The 24,581-nt window shown below is 43.0% G+C and overlaps 7 protein-coding genes across 7 annotated transcripts; 2 read left to right on the plus strand and 5 right to left on the minus strand.

Moving 5' to 3' along the window:
• The first annotated feature begins 18 nt into the window (after positions 1-18).
• LOC107192047 (leucine-rich repeat-containing protein 59) lies at positions 19-2,193 on the plus strand. Its single transcript, XM_015581231.1, has 6 exons — positions 19-397; positions 489-548; positions 1,041-1,163; positions 1,222-1,441; positions 1,520-1,723; positions 1,800-2,193. The coding sequence occupies exons 1-6, from the start codon at positions 308-310 to the stop codon at positions 2,093-2,095; spliced, it is 993 nt and encodes a 330-aa protein (XP_015436717.1). The 5' UTR covers positions 19-307; the 3' UTR covers positions 2,096-2,193.
• Positions 2,194-2,407: 214 nt separating this feature from the next.
• LOC107191513 lies at positions 2,408-5,553 on the minus strand. Its single transcript, XM_015580579.1, has 6 exons — positions 5,517-5,553; positions 4,713-5,216; positions 4,405-4,577; positions 3,520-4,305; positions 3,022-3,429; positions 2,408-2,951 (listed from the first exon to the last, which is right to left on the minus strand). Exons 1-6 carry the CDS (start codon positions 5,551-5,553, stop codon positions 2,427-2,429), a joined length of 2,433 nt encoding a protein of 810 aa, XP_015436065.1. The 3' UTR covers positions 2,408-2,426.
• A 1,499-nt stretch (positions 5,554-7,052) lies between these two features.
• Positions 7,053-9,302, minus strand: LOC107191524 (pyruvate dehydrogenase E1 component subunit alpha, somatic form, mitochondrial-like). The gene is made up of 5 exons (XM_015580590.1): positions 9,135-9,302; positions 8,822-9,040; positions 8,111-8,359; positions 7,308-7,553; positions 7,053-7,202 (listed from the first exon to the last, which is right to left on the minus strand). Exons 1-5 carry the CDS (start codon positions 9,258-9,260, stop codon positions 7,053-7,055), a joined length of 990 nt encoding a protein of 329 aa, XP_015436076.1. The 5' UTR covers positions 9,261-9,302.
• A 1,263-nt stretch (positions 9,303-10,565) lies between these two features.
• Positions 10,566-15,723, minus strand: LOC107191535. The gene is given in 11 exon segments (XM_015580601.1): positions 10,566-10,667; positions 11,724-11,834; positions 11,958-12,254; positions 12,337-12,420; positions 12,495-12,876; positions 12,878-13,107; positions 13,199-13,503; positions 14,056-14,158; positions 14,296-14,465; positions 14,627-14,964; positions 15,461-15,723. Coding segments are annotated over 11 exon segments (2,385 nt in total).
• Positions 15,724-16,569: 846 nt separating this feature from the next.
• On the minus strand, positions 16,570-18,500 carry LOC107192526 (beta-parvin). Its single transcript, XM_015581809.1, has 5 exons — positions 18,295-18,500; positions 17,745-18,008; positions 17,256-17,650; positions 16,929-17,172; positions 16,570-16,824 (listed from the first exon to the last, which is right to left on the minus strand). The coding sequence occupies exons 1-5, from the start codon at positions 18,410-18,412 to the stop codon at positions 16,748-16,750; spliced, it is 1,098 nt and encodes a 365-aa protein (XP_015437295.1). The 5' UTR covers positions 18,413-18,500; the 3' UTR covers positions 16,570-16,747.
• A 240-nt stretch (positions 18,501-18,740) lies between these two features.
• On the plus strand, positions 18,741-20,191 carry LOC107191546 (28S ribosomal protein S35, mitochondrial). Its single transcript, XM_015580612.1, has 3 exons — positions 18,741-18,963; positions 19,209-19,828; positions 19,922-20,191. Exons 1-3 carry the CDS (start codon positions 18,852-18,854, stop codon positions 20,189-20,191), a joined length of 1,002 nt encoding a protein of 333 aa, XP_015436098.1. The 5' UTR covers positions 18,741-18,851.
• An 839-nt stretch (positions 20,192-21,030) lies between these two features.
• Positions 21,031-24,016, minus strand: LOC107192790 (kinesin-like protein KIF18A). The gene is made up of 3 exons (XM_015582128.1): positions 23,806-24,016; positions 21,383-23,703; positions 21,031-21,135 (listed from the first exon to the last, which is right to left on the minus strand). Exons 1-3 carry the CDS (start codon positions 23,959-23,961, stop codon positions 21,096-21,098), a joined length of 2,517 nt encoding a protein of 838 aa, XP_015437614.1. The 5' UTR covers positions 23,962-24,016; the 3' UTR covers positions 21,031-21,095.
• Positions 24,017-24,581: the final 565 nt, after the last annotated feature.

The following is a 24,581-nucleotide window of genomic DNA, read 5'->3' on the forward strand; positions in this document are numbered from 1 at the left end:
TCGGATAGATATGTTTTATCGAAGACGGCGTACTTTGTGGTTTAAGAGTCCAGCGTGTCGATCTTGTCGATGAGCCACGTGTATTCGGTGACTGTCAAATCTTTCTCATTGACCGGAGAATGAAATTTTGTGCAGTTTGAATATATCAAGATAAAAATATATTCTATCGTATCTCCGGCTAGTATCGCGTTTCTTCGATTGCTTTTGTCGAAAGTGACGCCACGAAAAATCTATCAGAAACGCCAAAAAAGGCTTCCATATTTTATGATTTTACTCGTTTGATTTTAAACGCATCTACGTTCTTAAAATGAATTTAAAGAGCCTTAAGAATAAACTGAAAGATGATACGTTGGATCTTAGTTTATGCGACCTAAAAGAAGTGCCTGTCAAAGAAATCGTACGTAAATTCAGTTGATATTTCTACAATGGAATGTGTATATATGTAATCACACATTGTATCAGATAATTATTAGATTGTCATTTTTCAGGAAACTGTCATGAAAGCGACGCATTTGGATTTATCAAATAATCTATTAGTTTCGTTGCCTGTGAGTGTTCTCTGAAAATGTTTCTAGTTGCATGGTACTGTCAGAAACGAAAAGATAACATATTGTTCAAAAATTGAAGATATAAACGAATTAAGTAATTATATTCAGCGTTTAATACTTTGCAGAATCTGCTTTACATTTACATGACTGCAATCAATTTGTCTGGCGAAGACTTGTAGAGCTTTTTAACATTCTTTTGTTACAATTGTGCTCACCTTGTGTTGAATACATTGTTTTAATCCACTGATGTGTACAAATTGTCGGCCATTCTAAAATAATCACTCATATTTTCAACAATTCTTAACTGGGAAACGAAGCCTAGAATGCAATTTTGTTATTCTTGATTCTAGTTCTAGTTTTATCAATATCCTTGCAATATAAAGAATTTAATTTGTACTGTTTAAGAAATAGAAAGTAAATGATTCTCAAAGTGTGTTATCTTTTCGTCCCTGACTATAGTTTCGAAAATTTCATAGCTTTGATCTTTTTCAGAGCACTTTTGTCAGTCTCAAGCAAATAATTAAGTTGGATCTCAGTAGAAACATGTTAACAGAAATTCCTGAGAATTTCGGCGAATTAAAACAGTTGAGGCATTTAGATCTATACGCGAATCAGGTGAGATCGATTTAGAACGAGTAAGAGAACTGGTACAAGAAGGACAATTATGTTGCAGATAAGCAGACTACCGCTTAGCTTCAGCGAATTGAAGAACTTACGGTGGTTAGATTTAAAGGAAAATCCTTTAGCCCCAGCGGTAGCCAGTGTGGCCGGTCCTTGCAGTAATTTGAGTGAATGTCAAGCTTGCGCCCGCAACATCGTTGCGCATTTGTCACTTATAAAGCTCACTGTTGAAGAAGAAAAATTGCGCCGATTAAACACTGTCTCGAATAATAGTTACGAACGAAATGTGAACGTCTTCTAAATGCATGCCACGCTCTGTACGTGTCGATAACCTTTATCATTTATCATAGACGCAGCGACGGACAATTTGTTACCGAAGAAAGCGGGAAAAAAGAAGAAGAAGAAGACGACCGGGAAAGACAGTAAAGAGAATTTAGAGAAAAGTGAACCGATATCACCAAGCGACGAACCGCAAGTAGAAAGGGATACCGTGGAAATTTCAGCGAATGTACAGAATCATCGGACCACCGGCGAAAAACGTGCGTTGACGAAAGGTAAATGCGTTGCTAGCCTGTCCATCCCTACATCTCGTCATCGTGTCAATTTAAACGTGTTTGTTGCGGTTTTTAGGTAACTTTTTCAGGTATATCGTGTCCAAGATTGCATGGCTTTTCTTTCTTGGTTTCATCATTGGCGTTCTACTGATGGTAATTCTTTCAATCTATTCGGAGCAATGCGACACATTTGTGAATTACGTAGAGAGGAACACGGGTGTACCACTGAAGGCATTCCAGAGGCACAGTATGGATATATTCCGGTCCTCCGTGTTGCTCGTAAGTACGTGGACTAAAAACGTATACAATGACTTGTACCACGCCTACGAAACTGGATTCCGAGAGAATTCCAGCGAACCATCGAGTGAATAGACATTTTATGAATATACGAAATCGAACGGTTTCTCAAGTTCCTTGAGCATGTAAGACGGGGATGAATATGTTAAACGCGCATTACACGTAGGAATTATACAAATCAGGAATTGTTTTTTATTTTGCGAAATAAAAAATTATTACAAACATGAAAGCGCTTTATCGTGCAATAGAAAGCTTCGTGACAAGACATCCACTTGTGTTCGCGTGTGGTTTCGTTGCATCTTTTGTATCTTTGGTCTGCATATGTTTTCCCTTATTCATAGAGGTCAGATGATATAGGAAACTTGTACTTGTCGTCGTGTTCAACATTTAATCGTTTCCTACGATATTAGGCGTCGTTGATGAGATTCAGCTTATTCGGTAGCATCGTTGGTGTCGCCTTAACGGAAGTCTTGCTAAGAGAGTTCTCCATTTTGCTAATCAATTTCTGGAAAGTATTCATTCTCGTCGCGGCGAGCTCGTCCGTATTTTCAGCCTCGATCGAGTTTCGACGATTCGCTTCAGGTCCCGCGACGGTGTCGACTGGTTTCAACTTCTTGCCGTTGACAAAACGGTTCCAAGATCTTTTCTCTACGTTAGCATATATCCTGGTAGTTTCCTCGCCCTCCTTCTTACCGAGAGATTCTTTTTGTCGTGCTGTAAACTCTGCGAGTATAGCAATATCGTCGTACAATTCTTCCTGTTGATCGACAGGGTACTGACGATGATTCGATTTGCCGCGTGGTATTTTGTAGTGTTCATTCTCATCGAACGATAATTGGGATACCGGTCGATCGACGTTCTCGCATGGTACGGACTCGTCGTGATTCGATCGAGCAAGTTCGCGAGTGTAGTTCAGTTTCGTGGTGATTCGCTGAAAATTAAAGTTCGTAGAATGATGCATGGACCTAACGAAGAAAGACTGAAGGGAGTACTTTTATTACCTGATGATTAATCTGACGTACTTCTTCTCTGTAATTTTGTCGGCAGCTAGTAACGTCATCGTAAAATTCTTGTTGGTCGGTCGCGTCAACAATCGTGGGTGGTTTCCCGTAAATCGGTCTAGGAGGAGGCGGGCAGGTGTACTCTGATTCGTCCTCTTCCGAACTTGGATTTCGCTTAACTTGTCGAGTATTCGTCAAACCGAACACATCCTCGTAGGTGGGTAATTCTTGGACGTCGGGGGCAGGTGGCGTCAGAATTTTACCCTTCGCGTGCTTGTCAGTTTTCCGCGGAGATTCCTTTCTGCTTCTCACTCGGTCCAGAAAGGATTTCTTTTGCGGCGACTTTGTCGGTTCACCCGTTTTCTCGGACCGTCGATTTTTGTTTGATTTCGGGCTCGAGACTAGACTCTACGGGTACAAAAAAAAATATATTAGTTTGAATAGTTCTTAAACAGCGAGATAAGCGGAATGGGGATCAGGGTTGAGAAGTTAGGTTACCTCGACGTTGTCGTAAGAGACACATGCGGTTCGTTCGTCGACGCAGTTCACATCGGTGCTTCTCGTCGCGGTGATCGAGGAACCGGTGGTATCGTGAGATGCCTTGCCTCGCGAATTTTGCTTTCCGACCGATCGTTCGGCAACAGCTTCGACGTTTTTCTTTAATTTTTCGTCAGACGCGGTATTCTGGTCTTTGGTATTGGCGGAAACGTCGTCGTAGGTTGGAAGTTCGTCCTCGCGAACATCGTCGACTCTGGTTTTAAATGTTTTACCTTTACCAACGACTACGTTCCCGTAACAATGCGTCGTGTCTCGGAAATCCTCGATCTTATGATAGATATCGTCCTCCTCTTCCTCCGGAAATTCGTAAGAGGATGAGGTTCCGGAACCGCGAACAGGTAAAGACGGTAATCTTCGCGGGATCCGGGCGGGTAGCCGTGGAGCAGGGCCAGGAACTGTTGGCGAAAGGGTAGGAGCCTGAGAAGGATTCGGGGGTTCGAGATTCGCGCTCTTCGACGAAGACTCGATCGCTTCTCTGTCGTTATTGATAACGCTCGAAGTTACCGACTGATCCTCCGATAACGATTTATCGACACTCGTGCATCCAACGTCCTGATATTGTTCCTCGCTGTAATTCGTGTCCGTAACAGAGTCCACTTCTGGTGCGTTACTTTCCAGCGGTGCGATGATCGTGTCCTTCGGGTATTCCGTGGTCTCGTTTCCCTGGTTCAAGTCGCATATTTTCGCCACCCACTGTTCCATGTCCTTCGGTGTTCTCGCAACGAACTGAAACAACCTTGATCGACGTTACGAAAATCCCATGCTTTACGCGCAACTACGACCGTTTATTTTATCTATATTTCATTCGTTTCCAGGATTTTTCACCTGAAATGTCCTGTTGCCGGGACGAAACATTTCGAAGGCGGACGCGCTTCTTCGTTGATCACGGGGAAAAACGTTCGGCGCGGCCCGAGCCATGTAACCGCGGATCGGTAGCACTGTGCACGGTCTGTTCTCACGATCGTTCCCGTAGATCAGTAAATGCGTTCCAACCAGACCTGGGCGACACATTGAGGAAATTACAAGAACAAAATTCTATTCTATATTTTCAACTTACTGTTTCACATAGAATCACCCCTACCCAATTTTTACCACCAGTTACGTGACACATTCTATAATAACTTTCCACTCACCGACCCAACATGACCGATACTGCTCGAAAACGAACAGCTTCTTTCCTTCTTTGCGGAACAGCGGTCCGCACTTTTGTGATTTATCTCTTGCCTCGACCGCTGGGAAACTCGAGTATATCTCCATCAGGGCGTTCTCGATCTCCTCGCTTTTGTTCCGACGATGTTCCTTCGTGTTCGCTGCGGTTGTCGTGGTCACGGACGCGGCGTGATTCGACTCGACCGTTTGGAAGCTCTCGTAATAATCCTGTTGCTGTTTCTGCCTCGGCTGTTCTTCCACTCCCACGTACTCCTGTAGCTCGCCGTCCATCCTCGACACCGTTACCAGACCCTTCGGCGCAACTGGGCTCATATTCAAGTACGGCTCCGGGGAAGTCGGTCTTCCGGTTCTCTCGACCATGAACATCGTCAGAGTGTCCTTCGAACGTGTCAGCAGATTGTCCCGTATACTCTCCAGAGCGACCGGAAGCTTCACTTCTCGCAGGCATTCCAGAAACTGCACCAGTTCTGCAAAACATACGCATTCTGAAATCGCGTGAATCCCATAGAAACCAAAATTCACGAGCAACGAACTCGTCCAACAATTTCGTTTTTTTTTTTACAAAATTCTACACCCTACATACTAGAATACTTATGCTCTTCAGACTATAACACCTCTATTCTCGCTTCAACAAGTCCCATTCGGCACAATTTTTATTAAAATTAAGTCAGCTTCGCTGTAAGAGGGCTGTCGGTGCGCAATAACCGAGAACACGCCGAAGAAAAAACAGAGAAAATTAAAAGAGGACGGATCGAGTACACACTTACCTCGAAGAATTCCGTTGAGCTCGTGGTCGAGCCCCATTGTTGCCGTTTTCTCGATCGATCCGTTCGGGTATAATAATCGATCACCACGACCCGTCGAGAACTCGAAGAGTGGGTTTTTCCCCGTGAAATTTCCCCGATCCTGTACGTTGCGGCGATAAAATGCGAGACCGCACGTCAGTTGCTGTCACTACAAACTTTTGTTTCCTGCGCTACAACTCCGCCGGATGCGGCGATAGATACGCTTACGATAAGAAAGTATTTTATAAATCATCGCGTGAACTAATGCATAAAATAAGCACTACAATCATTTATAGAATCGCGGCAGTGTCGGCTCAAAAATCGTTCGAAGGAATCGCACTACATCAACGCACAAGAGTCTGATGCTACACTCTGATACTCCAAGTATCATTTAGTTATTTACAATTCGTGACACGGTCGACTACGGGTGACTAAAACGACCAGGCAATAATAAACGATCCACGCTTTGTGACCATTAATTTTTCTTCGATTTTAAACCCGGAAGGTTCGTGGATCGCGAAAATCGTTGTGCAATCGGTTCTCCACGATTTTTTCTCGATGTTTATCGACGCGCACAACACGATGTTATCTCGTTAAAATTCAACGAGCAATGTCGTACGTGGGAGCAACGGAAGGCGAGTCTCTCGGCCGACTCCCGCAAAGACTGTCGCCGTCGCTTCTCCTCCTCAAGAGTCGAAACGTCTCTCGCCTTCTTTTCCATCGGTTTAACGAACGGACTGACTCACACACGTCCCCGTCCGTTCTCCACCGCACCCTCCATCATCCGTCTTCGTTCGTCGTTCGCGACGCGAGCCATCCTCCTTGTTCCTCTCGTGTTCTTGTCGGTCGAACGCGACGTTTTAATTGATCATTCCAATTGACGATGTGTGGTACGAGCCGCGAACGAGAAACAAACAGCCAAGCTCGCATTCCACGGGCTGTTGTGCTCGCTGGGAGGAGGAATCCGTGGACGAGATTCGCGGTGATTATGACCGAACGCAACCCCCCTATATCACGGTTTCATTCTTAACCCATATGTAGGCAACCAGGTACCCATTTCTAAATTTCCTTTCACAATTTTTTATGTTCTTGTGTAAAACAGCATTTGGTAGTTTATGGGAAGGAAAAACTACGAGTAAAATTATCTATGTTCATCTAATCTGTCAGAATAAGAGTGTTCCGATTGTTTAATAACCGTGAATATTTCGGTTGCTTTCACAAGGGTTAACACAGTTAAAGAATCGGGTAACTCCCGAATAACACGATGATGTTTCCTTCAGAAACCTCTAACTATCGTGTTATACGGGGGTTACCTGTACACGGATTTCGAAACGAGAGGGACCAGCTAGAACTGCAAAGTGATATTTATTCATCGAATCGACCTCAAGAAGTTAGAACGTTGTCCTTGTCAATGTATCATTGTACAATATTACCGGTATCGATGGCAGAAGAGTAGAATTTTTTCGCGTAAAATGGTAATGCGTTGTTCCGCAATCGAACAGACTTTTGGTTTCGTTTTTAATGAGTCTGCCAAGGAACTTTGCCTCGTGCCTTCACCGCTGAATCCGTGTGTACGTTCGTTCCAATTTCTGACATTTCCGGAAACGGATCCGCTTTAGCCTCTTCCAGTTCCTTGTCCACTTCCTTCCAGGTGGCGGTTCGTATTTCCTACTCAAGAATAGTAAAATTTAAACATGGTAAAGGAAAACCATGCTTGAAAGCTAAATCATTGAATTAAGGGATAAATCAATAACGGGGGGCCACTTGGCTTGCCTCGACCTCTTTTTCAGTTTTTAGCCCGTTTTTCACTACAAGCTTAGCGAGGGTGGTGATAGGATCTTGCTCCGTCTGCACCTGCTTCGTCTCGTCTCTCGTACGATAGGAGGTTCCTGGATCGCTCATGCTGTGCCCGAAGTACCGATACGTGACCATTTCTAAAATGATCGGACCGTTTCGAAGAGCGTGATCCCTGGCGAACCGGACTGCCTCCCGCACATCGGGCACGCTCATCCCGTCGACCTGAAATGATTTCGAAAATGTGGTGGAAAAATGGGAGTGTCGATCGTGGGAGTGGCTAATATCGATGAAGTTATGGATGAATGTCGATAATATCGTGAAAATGTAGTTAAGTCGAATACAAATGATTGAGGTAGAATGCACCCAGATATCACATGACGCCCAATGACACCTTGAAGACGGCTTGAAGGCGCCTTAGACCTAAAATATTTGCTATTTAGGCAATGGATTAATTGTAATAAAATCATTAAAAATCGATTTATTTCTATTTGAACTTATTGCAGGCAACATATCAGTATTTTTCCAATAACCTTGTTCTTCTGTCCGAATGAATTTGTACTATATAAATATTTTTAAATGTTGTAGTTTCGAGAACCTAGAATGTTGTCCATAATAAGTTCTAGTAGAAGTAAATATTAAATAGTTTTGTTACGATGAATGCGTTGCAATCTACCTCAGTCCTTTCTATTCGCCTTAACGATATTACCGATATATCGTTAAATGTCAATAAGATAATCTATAGTCGCGACTCCAAGTGAAACGACGCGGTGAAAATTCACCTTGATGCCCGGGATTAGATCGCCCCGCGTGTAAAAGGCTGTGTTCGCCGAATGTCTGTGCACCGCCGTCCCCATTCCGAACAGGTTGTTCTCGCAGATGAACACTACCGGTAAATTCCACAGTTTCGACATATTGTACGTTTCGTAGATCTGACCCTGCGACGCCGCTCCGTCACCGTACAGCGCCCACGCGACTCCTCCAGTCCCATTGTACTTATGAGCGAACGCCAAACCAGCACCGATCGGTACCTGTCGCGTGTTCATACCCGATTAACATATTTTCGCGATCTCATCTCGTTTCGACGAAGTCAGTGCCATTGTGTTGCCAGATTCCGTGTTTATCGCAATTCGAGCGATTTACAGACTCCTCTCGATTATTGTCTGGCATATTCTACATGATTATTGTCCAGCCGTTATCCCCACCACAGGATGGGGTGGGGAACCTGTTGAACGCATACTTTGTTACCGAGGCAAAAAACGAATTCACAAAGGTCTGAAGCATTTCTCCCTATAAGATTATCCTGGCGCGGACTCAAGTTCGGGAGAATAATCAAGAGGAGTCTGTATCTACTAAAATTGCGATGAATTTCTTCGAAGAAGTCGCAAATTAGGTGATTTTGAATTCATACAGGGTGACCGATTTAAGAAGTCTTACAAAAAATCTGGTAACGCTGATTCAGTTCATCTCGCAAAACCCAACATATCCCCTACCTGGCCGCCGACGATGCCATCGCCACCGTAGAACTGCGTCGCGTACATGTGCATGGAACCGCCCTTTCCTTTCGAGATCCCGGTCTTTCGACCCATCAGCTCCGCAAGAACCTGTCGCGCCGAGACACCGAACACCACCGCGAATCCATGGCACCGGTAGGCCGTTATCAAGCTATCGATCTCCTTGATCGACATCTTCAATCCCACGGCGACAGCCTCCTGTAAACAATTTCCAAGCCATGCATTTCTATTCCGTTCGTTCAACCCCAATTTTCTCAGCTCGTGCCTGATATCGATATGATCGATCATCTACCTGGCCGGAGTACAAATGAAGAAAACCGTTGATCAGCCGTGTTTTGTACAATTCCGCAGCCTTATTCTCCATCCGTCTGATGTAGTTCATCGTTCTAAGCGCGTACGTGGCGTCCTCATCGGTCATCTTCACGCTCGTCGCCGGTCCTTCTTCCAATCGATACAGTTCGTACTTCTAAACGATAGAATCGCAAGGATTCTTGCAACTTTTACGAACAGAATTTGGTAAAGTTCTTTTTTTTTTTTGGTGATACTTTGAGTGGGGTGAACCGTTCCTGAGGATCCAACGTTTGTCCTCTTACCGGTAGCGCATGAATAATTTGGTAAAGATGGAGCTTACGGTTTTGACAGTCATTTCCTTGGTCGTTCCGCTGTAACGGGCCAAGAAGAGACGCCGAAAGTCCGGGCAACCTCGTAACAGTCGCGAATGATGCATTATCGTGTAGATACCTCGATCTGGTACATGATCGATCGGAAACCGCCCGTCTTTACGCTCGTCGAATGGCCTCCTGGTCCGATTTTCTACAAGACTGCTCCGTTTCCAAATGCAAATTCATAAAATATTCGGAATCCCAATGCGATTCTAGTGCACGTCTCGTGTCGATTGACGCGAAAGTATCATCTGTCGCCCGTCACGCGAACCTAGCTACGATACAGGCTTTTTGATCGCGGGATCACGATATCAATCTCAATGTTTCGGTGTCGAAACGCAGCGAGCAAGCGAAAATTTGGCATTTTAATGACTGGTTGGTACACTCTTATAAAAAAAAAAAATATATTAAAAATAAAAAGAAGAAATTAATTGATTTATAAATTCGATTATTTTCAAAAGATTGTTATGATTAGGATGCGGATGTTTGCAAAAAGATGAAGATTTTAATGCACTTTAATACTATCTATGTGTTATTATTACCGTAGTAAAGCCTCTAAGATGAAATACAAAATTCATTCCCATTTTTGTGTTTAGATACTAACATCTAAAAATGTGAATTAACATAAACTTCCGTGGTCTAGTTATGATTATCGATCCAACAGAAATAGATATACGTTCGTCGTCGGTAAACCTGCTGTTAAAGCGCCAAATGCACATTTTTCATTTTTCATTTTTGAATGGACTCGGACAATTATTTTTAGAAATGTTAATCATACGCTTTTCAATCGCCTTCCATTCTTCGAAACAGCTTGGAAATCGCTGTTTTCTCCACGATTTCCTCGTGTCTGTACGACACTGTACAAGCGATGAACAATTAATATCTAAAAACTAGTTAAATAAAGTCATGCTTTAGATTTGTTTCTGTATTTGTTATACGGATATCGTATTGCATGGGTAAGTTATCATCGTGATCACGCAGAAATCGTACGACGCGTGCCAGCTTCCACAGAACTGGATTCCAACATCGATCGACTCGGATGGACGGGGAAGAACAAAGTCTTAGTGACTTTCCAGACCACTCGTGTCGTCGCGATCCTCGACGTCGCTCTCCAACGGAATCGGTTGTAGCGCTCTGGCCAGAATCGGCGACCTCAGTACCGTCTGCGATACCGCGGTTCGTCTCTGTTCGCTATACATGGAGGACGGACGCCAAGGTATAAGGGGTCGAATCGGTGAACGAACGATTCGTAACGAAATCAAAAAGATTACCGTCGTGATACAGATCGAAAGATCCTCGGTAAACCAAGTAACACGGATCGCGAAGCAATTTCTGCCGGTTCTGACGCTCCTCGGTGTCGTCCACGTGTGTTCGGTTCCGAGCGTGCCGTGGAAACGACGCTCGACGAGTACAACGAATAAATTGCCCGCAACTCCTGCTTGAACGTAAACCAGCGAGTAGAGAACGATCGCGTGAATTCCGATCACAGGCACTATACCTGCCTTTTTCTGCGATGCTTCGTTACGAACGTATGCACCGCGTGGATTCGCTACCTCTCGCGCCTGACACCGTTGCTCGCTCGTACCCTGCTCGCCGGTGAATCTTCGTGATCCTTGACAGCACACGTGAATGGGCTACAGGGATATGAACGCGTTACGTTCCGGCGGTTGTCGTCACGTCGACCGTTCTTCAACACTTTCTCTCCTAAAAGCTCCCATAGACGATACGATTTGTCGTACGACAAGTTGCACAGAGAGTTGGACTTGACGGTTAGGAAGACAGACTTTTATCCTGCCGTATTGTCTACAAATGTCGCTTTTTTACGATCAGTTGTGCGACAAATATGTAGAATCGTCTATGGGACTTTTAACGTCAGTTATAGCTAGCATCTAGGAAGTGATCCACAGAGGCTAATGTTGGCTATAGCCGACGTAAATAAAATGACTGGTGTACACTGTCTCTCCAGACGGTGTACACTATTGAATAACGTCTCGTTCAGCGGTGGTATACTAATCACCAGTTCCACCATCGCGAAAGGGTTAACCGAGTGCACCACGTGAACATTTTCACATACGCGGAACTCTAGCGCGATATAAAACCGAAAAGTCTAGTCGGTTGTTCGATCATTCGGTCGACGATGTATCGTCGAGGGATACGTTTACGAGCGTGGCTGCGTTCTTCGTGCAACAACAGCGACCGTTCACCCTTGTTTTCCGTACCCGGGACTGGTTCTTCTCCTCAAAGGCTCGATGCCGCGGGCAGACTGGATTCTCGTTCATGGTTCTAGTCAGTGAAGAGTGCGTGTGCGCCATTATCCGTTCCATTTCGATCTGTCGGGAACAAGACAGCAAAACGGTATACGGGTCGCCGTACGGTAACGGTGTACGCAATACAGCCTGGACAAGCGAAGCTAAGGAACTGTGTACAGAAACGCAACATGTCGCCGCTACTACCTTCTCGAATCGTTTCGTTCGTTTGCGGGGATTGGTCGGCAATGGTGGTCCGGACGCACGATCCAACGGCAGCGGTTCACGTTTTCGTTCACGGCGGTCATTTGGATTGCCGAACAATCCCCTCGATTCGGCCACTTTGATCATAAACAATGAGTCGAATTGCATCATCTCCTTTCGTCTGATCACCGCGAGAAAGCATCCCGGGTCGACGGCGCAGTTGACGTCCTCCCCGTAAAGCTCATTGATGGTGCCCACCTCGAACAGGTCGCTATCTGGAACCTTCGGTATCGAGAGAAACTTATGGTATCGATTCGGATATTATTGAGAATTTCGAGAAGAAATGCAGCAGAGAGCAATACGGCTCTTTCGATTTCTTTACCGAGATCATCGAGGTCCGATCGTCTGCTCTAGTCTCGTCCGACTCGCGGAGCTCCCCTTCTTCTTTCGCCAGCTTTTTCTTCGACTGGAAAACAACCGTGACAGAGGGGAAATAAAACGAGGAGTGTACACAGAAGAAGGGAACAGAAAGAATCTTACTGGATGATCGCGAACGTGCCTCGCTACGGCCATTCGATTCGCGTAATCGACCACCCGTTGTATCATTTCCGTCGTCTCCGATGGTAGAACCGTGTGTGCTTCGTATATAACAAACTGAACGTTCGGTCTGGTTAACGCGTACTTCAGAGTGGACATCTGATCGACCAATAATGTTCGCGTACGCTCGATCACCCGATCCTCGTGATCGCCATCTACGACGCAAGCGTCTGTCAGCCATTCGAGGAGATCCATGTCTCCGCCACGTGCCACGGCCAGGTCGACGATGTCTCGTACGCCTGTGTAACTGCACGGCGGGATCGCCAGAACTACAGTGGCCCTCTCCGATTCGGCCGTGACTGGATGCGCTACATACCTAATCGGTACAAAATCTTTTAGAGACAGACAGGGAAAGCGAATACGTTTCGTACTCCAGACGGCGTTCACCAGCTCCAAATGCCAACAGTCTCCCGGCGTCTTCGCAATCCTTTAGCAGTTCCGCTAAATAGCCAGTGTGGCGAGGCGCTAGAGCGTGCGTCAGCACCACTGGACCGCAGAAACGACCGACTCGAATCGCTCGGACCAATGCGGCCGCGCCCAGACACAGCGATCTATCCTGCATCGTTAACGAAGAAAAAAAATAACATTCAGTCCTGTGTCCAATTGTATCGTGAACCGTTTTACGGCTCGACACCGTCTATACCCACCAAAAACACAAACCGATGATCCCGCACCAAAGCAGAAAGAGCCAATGTTTCGCGCGCTTCCTCGTGCAGATTCACGATCTTCGGGCAAATCGAATCGAACGCGTAACCGGTCTCGTCGACCAGATCCGTGGCCCCGTCCTCGTCCTCGCAGAAGACCAACTTCAGCTTGGACATCTCCTCGTGAAATTCTTGTTTGTTTGCGAACTTGTTTCCGTTCACCCATCCGGAAGCGACTGCTCCAGTCTCGGCCTCCTCGCCCCAAGCGACCCCTTCGATGACCCGCAACCGTGACGGCAACAGCTCGTCTTTGCAACCCCGTTTTTTCGGAGCATTACAGATTATCTCACGCGTACTTATAGTACAGGAGCAGACAAAAAAGTTACCACCTTTTCGATATGTTTTATTTTTATTATTTTTTAACGTCAACCTAAATCTTTAGCATGTATCTAGTATTCAAGGTGATACAAAAAAAGTGCTCAAAACTTTCGGGGTAGATAGTACTTGTCAAATGGTGGTATATATTTAAACCTCTGAAAATATACATTTGTTAACCTATGTTTATTGGGACATTTTTCATCATTTGGCTTGTACTATTACCCTAGAAGTAATGAACGCTTTTTTTGTATTACCCTGTATACTAGATACATACTAAAGATTTAGGTTGACGTTAAAAAATAGTAAAAATAAAACATCGAAAGAGTGGTAAGTTTTTTGTCCGGTACTGTATACGCGATAGACTATCGTAACAGACATTCACGCAATTATTCTACACCGCTATACTCTCGACCCCTGGCGCTACTACCTTTTCTCTCTACTTATCTCCTATCGAGATCGCTCCCGTGAAATTTTCTATTCACCGAGACTGAGAGCCGAGCCACGGATACGTAGTCGCGAGATGCTCGCGGCGAGATGCGTTTTCGCCTCCAATAGAGCCTTCTCGATGTCCATCAATCCGGCAGCCTGTACGACGATGCCCCGTCAATCGTTGAAAAAAAAATCAAACGGAAACGTAATTGAAACGGGAAAGAAGAAGAAAATCCATTCCTTGGGAACCATATACAAATGTGTCTTTCCTCGACCGTTCATTAGATTTTTACCTGAAAAAGTATCTCGCGTTCCATGACATCGGCGATCTCGCCGCGACTCGCGAACTTTCTCCCTTGCATGTCGTACAGCAACAACCAGACGATCTTCCGTCGATCCACCAACTTGCTGTTACGCAGCCAGAACCCCACTTCGTCCAAAGCGCGACCAAAAATCCTTTTGTCTTTGAGAGAACAAACCGATCAAGGAAGAATTCAAAACACGAGAAGGTTCTACAGTGGAGTCTCTTGATATATTGCAGCTAGCAATTTTATTCTTCTACAATTCCAGGGCGGCGGCAATATATCTAGAGTCCACTGTAATTTGTGCAGGACGACAACTTACACCGAAGCACGTCATAAACGAGCCCGAACACTCGACGCATTTCAGCTTCGTCGGAGTACGTGGGAGAGGAATCCCTTCGAAGAACCTCAGCGGCCAAGAGGATGTCGTTCACGCGCCATCCTGGCTCCACGCGAGCTTCCGTCATCGAACCGACGACGCTCGTTCTCGACATTCTCGATTCGTTCCCGTTTCTTCGACTTCCTCGCTTGATGTCCAATAAGGACGATCCGTGGATTCGTGGTTCCCATTCCCAAGACTTTTCTGCCGCTTTTGATTTACCATCTCTATCCGTCTCCTTCGGCTCCTCGTAATCCAAACTCGATTCGGTTTCGCCAACCCTTTAATCGTTTGTTAATTTACGCTTCTTTGTTAATTCACCACTTTTTCCGTTTGAATCGTACGCAATCCAAGCAATCTTTTACTCACCCCATCGTTATTTACAACCGCGCAATGATGTCTTACGAATCATTCCGATGGTCATACGAAACGTAACGTAACGTGTTAAAATTTCAACCGCCAACGACCAACCAAGGACTGAACGAAGTATGTATTACTTTAAACGTGCAACGGGAAGAAGGTTACGTCGCTTTGAACGTATGCCTATTATGGATAGTGGGATCGATCGGAACCACAAAACAAACCGACTCGCTGATTTTTCCCTCGATTTGACAATTCCGAAATGAGGAGTCCCGTGAATACATTTACCGGCCGGCGCTTTCGATACCGATACAATCGCCGCACCGAATACAGATTGGCGGGCGGCCAATTTCAAGCAACCAACGCACGTGCATCGAAATATTCGCTGATCCTTCGAAGGTTACAAGAAGAAATTACCTTTTCGTCCCGAACTGCGCGTCGCATTCTCGTTGCAGCTCGACCAATCTGTAGTAGACGCGTTGTCGCCAATCCTCGTTGCTCGGCAGAATCAATTCCTCCGCTTCTTCGTTCAGTTTTTCCTCCCGAAGTTGTCCACGGACCGAAATCCATCTTTCCAAAACGGTACGCAGAATTGCGGCGTATTCGCCGAACGTGCGACGACGTCCGTTTCGTTCGAAAGCCGAACAACGCACGGCGGTGTTGCATCGAATTTCTGACATTTTTTTCAGATCTCAGTGCGCTTACGGTGTTTCTGGTGCAAGCAGATCGTTCGTTTCGTAATGCCCGTTAAATTGTTCCCGACTCGACGTTTACGGAAACGTGCGAGTGTAGCAACCTCGACGCGAAAAAAATACCGAAGCTAATTAACCGAATGTCGAGGAAATATAAACGGAACATCGACTTACCAAACATGGTAAAATAGGAAATAAAATCGTGCGTCGAAAACGTAGCTTTTTTTAATACAGACGAAACTGATTAATGCTCGTTCGCGGGAGTTGTACCGGTGGCCATTTCTTTTTCCGTGCCTAACTGTCTTCCTTCTTCCCGTTGCGAGCTTGGAACACTACGGAGACGATCTAATCTCGTTGGCGTCGCAACGTCGCGTGTTCCGGTGACATCTTCCGTTGGAATCGCGATCAACCGTCTGCCAGCCTAGATCCATCCGGGCACGATAGGTCGATCCTCCCGAAAAGCCGGTAACGCGCCTTGTTTCCGTGGTATGCATCGTCGTCTATTCGTTACACGGTCGTAACGTAAAGCACGTGTACGATAAATCTCCAAGTGCATCGCGATATCTCGTGCGCCGCCGCGCCATTCCCCGTCGTTCGAATCGATCGAACGGTGTCGATCCCAGTTTCGTGCTCGTAGTTTCGAACTCTTGAATTCGATAACCAACGATCAGAACAACGAGGCCCCCCCAAAAAAGAAAAGGCTTTATCCTCACCATTGAGGTGCGGCGGCACACATACGAACGATATAAAGGTCTGGAAAAGAAACGAGAATACTGCGGTAATAATAACTATCGAATACATCATTTTAAACGTATTAACAATATATTTCGTCCATGTGTCAAATTTATTAGGCAAGTATAAAGTTTTTAAATTCTTAACGAGACGTTTATCCGAGCATTGAATATACTCTTTGATTAGTATCCTTAGTAAGATCCATGATCACAGTGTTAATAGTTCGGCATTTTTTGTAACCTCAAGCTTGTATATTCCTCTTATCACGTCATTCTCTGCTTCAGTTCATGCTTTTGTATCTGGTGAACAAGTTGTACAATACTCGTAACGTTGACTTTAGATCCAAGTTTACGATATCTGTGAATACAGGAAATTCACGTTTAATGCGAAGGACATATGTATGATACATGTATATGTATCTGTCACAGTACATTACACGCATACATGTGCTGAACACATACCCTCTGGTCGGGCTTTCGGCTTCGGCAGTGCGATATCTTGCATGATGTCGAAAGCAAACGAAACATTGTGTACCTTTTGATCGTGCGTTTTAGGAGTCAAATGAAAACTACCGAGAGGCACGAAAAATCCTTCGAGAAGTCCAAGTAAAAGGGTTAAAAAAACTCCATCGTGAAATTGTGTATCCAAATCAGTCACTTCCAAGTGCACTTTGCTCAGGTGTTTGTTGGCAAAAGTAATCAGGGACTAGAAGAGAAAAAAAACAATCGACGTGAACTGTACGATCGGTTTTCGAATAGGTCCGCCGGAAATTTAAGAGACGGACGTACCTTTTTAACGACAGCAAGCTTATCGGGCGCATCGTCGAAAAGCTTGTCAAAAGCATCGCGCTCGCAACGCATTCCTAAATCATCGTACGTCGATGTAATTTCTTCCCTGATCGTTCTATGTATCAGTTGACCATCTGTCTTACGCACAACTACAACTTGCGCTGCAACTCTTTCCGGTAGTCTGATCGGCGCGCGAAATTGCCTCGCCAGATCCACCAGTAGATGAAGAATAGCAACAATGTTTTTCGAATGAACCGATTCTACGCTCCATTTGTACGGCGGGTAACGTCCCAATACACGATTGGCGCTCGACAAAACGACTGCCAATTTCTGTTTCTGTCCTTCCTCGGACTGAGTAACTTCGGGAACATCCAACTTCTCTCCCGTCAATTTCTCTAAAAATTGCCCATGATAAATCCGTTTTGTATCGTTCCTATTATTTGTAAAACGATCGAAATAATCGTTTCAAGTCTCAGAACTTCAGCGTACCTAAAAGCTTCTGTAATACCTGCCCATCATAAAGATCTTCCGCGATATCTTTTACGATAATACGCTGGTCCGCCAATTCATCGTTGATCCATTCGATCAAAACGAATATCAGCTCCTTCAGCTTAGAATCTTCCAGTGATCTGGGCTCTATCATGGAACGCTCCTCGTTTTCATCCAGCGCATACTCTTCCGGTGGCATTTCCGGATTAGCCGCGTATCCCGGTGAGTCAATGGCATATTTTCCTTCTTCTTGAACTTCTTGCACTAGGTTCACAAAATTAAGAACGCTTTCGTGAGCAATTATCTCTTTGTTGATATATTTAAAGGGACTTTCATAAGGTGATTCGATGAACGGTTAACTTAACCTAACCCAGACCTGCTTACTGTTAATACAGTTTGTAATAGTTTCGTCGATCATTTTATGAGGCGATTTCAACCATGGAACGACGCCATATATGGAGGTTCGTTCGATGAGCAGACAAGAAAGTATGTACAATTAGCAAGTAAGGTTAACTGAATGGCGTAACGCTGAACATGACAAATAATATACCTTCTTTGATTCGCTTCTTTCGGCCTAGGGTTCCAATCTTGTCCCAAAAACTCTCTTCCTTGTCATCCTTTTTCGCGGAAATTGGTGGTCGCGGTGATTTCGGACGAGGAGACGCCATCACTCCATAACACACCTTTGTACGGTCGGCAACATAGACCAGTGCGGACCGGGAACGTCATCTCTGGAAATACAACTTCCGACCTGTTATTCGTGTAAGTCCGATATGTTAAAGATAGACACCGTCGCAATTGCGTAGCGTCTATATAGTCTCACGTGATTGATTTCTTATTGGTTCATTTTAGTAGCACGGTATTCTAACAAAGTTTTTAAGTGGTGAATTTTGAATTTGAACCGAACAAATTCTTTTAGTGCGTGGACATCTTTGCTAAGATCACGTGGTTTTGTTGTGACGGACTTTATCTATAAAGTAGACGAGTAACATTTAAAGGAACGCGGGGAACAGAACCAGTCAGCTGTTCACTACACTGTAGTGGTGCGGACTGTGTGTGATGTTGGAGTAGCTTTGAGGTTAATTGGGAATTGATTTCATCATTAAAATGATGTCGCTAATACGACGTTGCGAGAGCAATGCTATTCAAATAAGTTCAAAAATTATAAAGCTTTCGTCATCGTTTTGTACATCCACAAACGCAGCGGATGCTGGTGAAGGTACTGCAATATTTTCATTAAAATCCTACACTACAGAACATTCTTAAACGACACATGTTGTGTTACACAGCATAAATACTTGTGCCCTTTAGGTGTAACAAATTTACCATCACATTTTCCATGTTCTTTCTTCCTCTCTAAACACAATATTGACGTAACTGCGTTACACCGTATTAAAACTTAAGGTATTACTGATCTTTCGAACTTGCCAGCATTCGTATCTTTATGGTTTTTGTTTTCCATAGAATTTCGAGTACTGGAACTAATACCAAAAAAGTCTACACAGTCGAAAAAGCGAGCGCATTATCAAATAAATAAACTGCCACCAAAAGAGGAAGTAATGTCGACCGACCAAAATTGGCAAGCAATTTGGCCCACTGCGCGTACGTTTCATCCATCGACTGTGCCGCTGCCCGTACGGCAAGGATATAAACATAATAAAAACCCGCATCCTAATAAATACGGTAACGCAGAACTCATGAAAATTCCAAATTTCTTGCACCTTACTCCGCCTGCGGTTAAAGCGCACTGCAAAGCGATACAAAAATTTTGCACAAAGTGGCCTGAGGAACTCGATACGGACGAAGCTTGTGAACAACATTTCCCAGTGGAAATAATCACATCCGATTATTGTTACTCTTCTCCCACAATAAGAGAACCTCTTGCGAGAATAGTGAGTTTGAGGGTGAGGCTATCTTCTTTATGCCTAGACGCTCATGCTAAAGATAAAATACTCAGGTTAGTGGGTGAGAAATATAATCCTGAAACAGGCATAGTAACGATAACTGCAGACAAATGCCCAACTAGAAAACAAAATTTAGATTATGTCAACTATCTTCTCACAGCATTATTCCACATATCCCACGTGAGTTACCTGCCAGTGTGCTAAATATTTTCCACCGATTAAATAAATTTATTCGCTTGAAAACAACGTCAATTGTATCGTGTATCTTTCTAGCGAATTGAACCATGGGAAAGCGAGAAATCGGAAGCGGACATGGAATACTATGATTGGGATAAAAGCAAAAGTCGAACTAATTTAGTGACTGTATACTCTTGGCCAAATCCAGAAGTCAATGCTAATTACGACGATATACCGCACGCACAAGAATACAAAATCGCAGTTTCAGAACTGATAAATAATGGAGAAGACGATGTTTCGATCAAGAAATACAAAGAAGCTGTCAAGAATGTGCTAAATCTCAATTATATAGACAATGAAAAATAAATGCCTATAAGAATATTATAATTTTCCTATGTAGATCACAGTTTAATTGTTATAAATCAGTCATCCAGGAAATCTAAAATTCTTGTAATATCACAATAAATGCAATTAGTTCATCTATTTTAGAATCGTTTACTGACTGATGATATATTGCAAATATTATTTGTTAATGATAAAATGAAATATTGCTATGAAAAACATTTCTTTCATTTGATATTGCTATTAATAGACATGTGCAGATATTCATTATATTCGTACCGTATATTCATTACAGAAGAATTGCATAATTTCCAATACATCTTACTCGAGTAGAGTTAGAAAACATATTCCGTGACGAGAGGGATGGAGTCCGACCAACTGGAATTGAGTTATCGAACAATGGTGTTATCGCTCGGTCTGCGAATACATATTTATTTCATTGCGGTTTGTACAAGATACATGGAAAATACAAAAGGTAATTAAAATAAATTACGTCTATAGTACTTTACAGTACTTCATCTCAGTGTCACATTGAGTATATTCAATTTATCTTTGTTCATTCTATACTCAGTCTTTCAAGTTATTCATTAAAATATCGTTACCTGAACGCGCAGCGTAAATCATAAAATCTCTTAGCAAAACAGCAAGTTACAGAATACAATCCAAAGAAAATGAAAATCTCATTGAACTTTATTAAATATTTTGTTATATCGAGTTATTGACGCTTGTAAACATTATAATTTGATAAAATCCACAGTCTAATAATAATGTACACAAGTATGACAATGTCATCCTATACTAATGATTTTTGCACTAATATTATAATACAAATATAAGCTATTCAGCCAGTTCTATGTGCACGTTATTTACTGGCTGAAACATAAATAATTACATACATTGCTCGATATATCATGAATTACTATCTCTGCTACCATGGTACTCGAGACGAGGGCAGAGCTGGAACGGATCTGTAACAATATATAATATAGAAGAAATCCTCTTTTTTTCTGTATAAAGATACGATAGTCATTTTTCGGTACTTCAAGGTCTCGAAAATCTTTTATCCTTGACAATTTTTCACAGTATACATTAATTTAATACCGATTGCAAAACTTCCTGTATTACTTTGCAATTGTTTTTGTATATCTATACTTGCGTTTTAAAAGTTTCAATATGCACATCAATTATTTCTATGCTCATAAATACCACACTTACTTCTGTTTTTCATTTGGCTTCTGGTATGGATGTGTTGTCATTAATCCACGCCTTTCCTTTCCTCTCATTGCTTTCAAAGCACTGGGCAATGCTTTCACATCACTGCTACCGTTTTTAAGTTTCTCCGCTTTTAATTTATTCAATGTGGCAATGCTTTTTGCGCTCATTACTGTCGGTGGTCTTTGTACAAGTTTATTTTCTTTACCCTTGATACCTATTGGGTCCAGTGTATTTTTATGTTTTAGAAGTATCGTTCTTGGTTGCTTTATGGGTGTTTTTGCACTATCTTCATGATTTTTATCCATAAGAACACGCTTTCTCGTCTTCCCCGGGATACAATTTCCCTCACTGTTCCCACCTTCTGTGTGTTCGTTTGATTCCGTTGTATCCTTATTGATAGTTGTGTTTGAACTTTCCAGCAAAGTAATAGTTGTATCATGCATATTGATGGCTTTGTCTATGTCTGAACTAGATGTATCGAAAGTTGTATTTAAGGTGTCTTTAGGACCATTAGCCTGATCCTCATTATTCAAAGAATTAATCATGTATATTGGCACTTTACTATGGAGGGGATCTATCAAGTCAGATATGCTAAGGCAAGTCAAGTTGTAAAAATGTTCTTCGTGATCGATCTTTTCCATATCCGACCATTTGATATTTCTTACACCTTCCAATAATTTACTTAATTGCTTAAATTCCTCCTTTGTCGTGTCTGTCATTGTTTCATTGCTTTTCATTGTATTGTAATAATTTTGTAATGTTCCACTCATCGTTTTAATCATCGAATAATGAGACCGCATTTCACACTGTTGAAGATTACTGATCCTTTTCACATGCTCGTACTGCTGTTGCAATCTACCTTTTTCTATTTCGCAATTTTTTAGCGCAAATAAATTCTCGAACTTTTCCAGTTTCTGCGGCTGCATTTCAGTTTTCAGTTTTTGTAATTCTGTTTCAATCAAACACAATTCTTCCCACGTTGTTACCATTTGTCTTTTCAAGGATTCTCTTTGCCGCTCGAAGTATTGCAAAGATTTATTTACACGCGTTTTACCACTGGCATTTTGTTCTTCTGTACGTGCGCCGTCTATAGCCGCTGTAAGATTATGTAATCTCTCATCTGCAGCTTTCTTATATTGAATTCTACAACACAGTATTTTGTCGGTACTTTCTAATGATAAGACTTTCTCATTTAGGGTTTTCTTCTTTTGAAGTAGCTGAATAAATTTGTTTTCTGCCTCCTGATCTGTCTTTGTATCCCTGGACACTAGCGATACATCCACAGTTCCATTATCTAAAGCTAATAGCCTCTGTTTTAAATAACTTATTTCTTTCTTTTGTTCTTCCACCATTTTTATATACCCAGTCACATGCATTTCGCAAGATAAAATATTTTTCTTTACGTAAGTTTTTATTTTCTTCGCTCTGTTCGCGTATCGTAAAGTGTTATACGTATCTTCATAACTGAAGCTGGAAGGTGCAATATTAGCTATCATAACTGTCTGACAATTCCCACCTAACGAATCTTTCAATAATCGTGTTAATTTGGAATCTCTGTATGTTATATGTTTTATGCCATCAGCTAAATTATTAATGCAATTTCCAAGAGCTAGTAAAGACTTATTAATATTTGCACCTTCCTTGAATCTTGGTCCTTTGCATCCTGTAGCAGAAGCTCTTTCAGATCCAGCTAAATCGATCATAGACAATTTGACTTTCTTCACTTGGCCATCTAATTTGTTTGTAATATTAATATAAACCTGAAAGACAGCATGGCTTCTGCTACTTTCCGCGTTTGCATCTGTAGGATGCTGAGTACGATTTTTGTTACCCTTTGCTAAAAGAGACAATAATTCCCCTGCACTGTTAATACTAATTACTTTAAGGCCAGCAACTATGATGCCGTACCTACCATCGTCTCTCAAATGTAAAAGACCAGACTTATGTAAAAGATCTTGAACATTCTCATTATACACTTCCAAGTATGTTACACCTAAATTAAATTCACGATGCTCACCCTGCTTTTCGATTTGATAAAATAATTCTGCTACTGTCCTGTATGTAATACCAAGATCATCATTGCTGCCAAGCATTGTATGAGTTTTTCCAGCGCCTGTTGCTCCATATGCAAACACAGAACAATTATAACCATCCAGCAGACCAGTGATTAAGTCTTTGGTACTTCCTTGGAATACATCGCTATTGTTAGATTGTACATCAAAGACTTTATCAAAAATGAATTGTAATTCTTTGTTTTGTTTTCTAAGTAAATCTCGACCCTTCTGAGCGACACCATGGTAAAAGAAAGGATTTTCCTCTTCCTTTGGATCGAAAATTAACATTCTATCGTCAACAACTTTTATAATGGTTCTACAATTGCTCTGTAATTCACGTTCATTTTGTGGTCGAACTCGTACAATTACCTTAATACTTGTTTGTGAGCCACATTCGGTTTGTGTCGACAAACTTGTACGTCCACTTGTATTAGGTTTCGTTCCAATAACCGCTACCTGTTTCTTCGTAATCTTTCTAACTTTATTAGGCGAAATTGCTTTCGCCAAATCTCTCTTATTAAACATTATGCAGGCAGACTTCACAAATGTACATTCAAACACCCAACAACATCGACCGTTGACGGAAAGCCAAGTTTGAAATTCACATTGACGTACACTGCAATTGCTTTGAAATCAGTTGTGCCAACGTAAGCCACGTTTATAGTATTCTGAAGTATTCCTATCTATTTCGTAAAAGTGTATAGTCTATTGTATTTGTATATTTGTAACAGATAAATTCAGAATAGATGTAGCTTCATAAATAGACTATCAAGTCTACCTTTTGGCTGGCGACTTACAATTTCCCTTGCGGGAATGCCTTACTACCGTATGAGCTATCTCGTAGCCGCGGGATTCCGGGAATCGGGTGACGTCACGGCGTGCGAGTGAGACCGGTAGAGTGAGCCGTGGTATCGGTGCTCTCCGTCGGTGTTCATGCGTGCCGAGAATTTCGGTGGCTAGGTGTGCGAGCGAGAGAGTACGGTAGAGCGTGCCGCGGTAGCGGTGCTCTCCGTCAGTCCAACGCGCTAGTGAGTTGCGTCACCCAGTTTATTGACTTAGCCGTGTACGCCGTGTACCAAGGTCGTACCATCCCGTGCAGGTCTGTGCTTGCTTCCTCACTTTCTCGTGAACCGTCGCGGAGGGTG

Source organism: Dufourea novaeangliae, unplaced genomic scaffold (genome assembly GCF_001272555.1).
Source record: "Dufourea novaeangliae isolate 0120121106 unplaced genomic scaffold, ASM127255v1 scaffold7, whole genome shotgun sequence".
Lineage (NCBI taxonomy): Eukaryota > Metazoa > Arthropoda > Insecta > Hymenoptera > Halictidae > Dufourea > Dufourea novaeangliae.

Bases quoted from the DNA above. Each gene is read 5' to 3' on its own strand.
- LOC107192047 (XM_015581231.1), top strand. From the start codon at position 308: ATGAATTTAAAGAGCCTTAAGAATAAACTGAAAGATGATACGTTGGAT. The intron at 549-1,040 runs GTGAGTGTTCTC...GATCTTTTTCAG, and splicing joins ATCTATTAGTTTCGTTGCCT to AGCACTTTTGTCAGTCTCAA. The intron at 1,724-1,799 runs GTAAATGCGTTG...TGCGGTTTTTAG, and splicing joins AAAACGTGCGTTGACGAAAG to GTAACTTTTTCAGGTATATC.
- LOC107192526 (XM_015581809.1), bottom strand. From the start codon at position 18,412: ATGGCGTCTCCTCGTCCGAAATCACCGCGACCACCAATTTCCGCGAAA. The intron at 18,009-18,294 runs GTATATTATTTG...TTGTGAACCTAG, and splicing joins AAAGAAGCGAATCAAAGAAG to TGCAAGAAGTTCAAGAAGAA. The intron at 16,825-16,928 runs GTATGTGTTCAG...CTGTATTCACAG, and splicing joins GCCGAAAGCCCGACCAGAGG to ATATCGTAAACTTGGATCTA.
- LOC107191546 (XM_015580612.1), top strand. From the start codon at position 18,852: ATGATGTCGCTAATACGACGTTGCGAGAGCAATGCTATTCAAATAAGT. The intron at 18,964-19,208 runs GTACTGCAATAT...TGTTTTCCATAG, and splicing joins CGCAGCGGATGCTGGTGAAG to AATTTCGAGTACTGGAACTA. The intron at 19,829-19,921 runs GTGAGTTACCTG...GTATCTTTCTAG, and splicing joins CATTATTCCACATATCCCAC to CGAATTGAACCATGGGAAAG.
- LOC107192790 (XM_015582128.1), bottom strand. From the start codon at position 23,961: ATGTTTAATAAGAGAGATTTGGCGAAAGCAATTTCGCCTAATAAAGTT. The intron at 23,704-23,805 runs GTAATTGTACGA...TTCGATCCAAAG, and splicing joins GCTCACAAACAAGTATTAAG to GAAGAGGAAAATCCTTTCTT. The intron at 21,136-21,382 runs GTAAGTGTGGTA...ATATTGTTACAG, and splicing joins AAGCCAAATGAAAAACAGAA to ATCCGTTCCAGCTCTGCCCT.
- LOC107191513 (XM_015580579.1), bottom strand. From the start codon at position 5,553: ATGGGGCTCGACCACGAGCTCAACGGAATTCTTCGAG. The intron at 4,306-4,404 runs GTGAAAAATCCT...AGGTTGTTTCAG, and splicing joins CCGGCAACAGGACATTTCAG to TTCGTTGCGAGAACACCGAA. The intron at 3,430-3,519 runs GTAACCTAACTT...TTGTACCCGTAG, and splicing joins TCTCTTACGACAACGTCGAG to AGTCTAGTCTCGAGCCCGAA.
- LOC107191524 (XM_015580590.1), bottom strand. From the start codon at position 9,260: ATGACCGATGAGGACGCCACGTACGCGCTTAGAACGATGAACTACATC. The intron at 7,554-8,110 runs GTGAATTTTCAC...AAATCATTTCAG, and splicing joins ATCTAATCCCGGGCATCAAG to GTCGACGGGATGAGCGTGCC. The intron at 7,203-7,307 runs GCAAGCCAAGTG...ATTCTTGAGTAG, and splicing joins AAACTGAAAAAGAGGTCGAG to GAAATACGAACCGCCACCTG.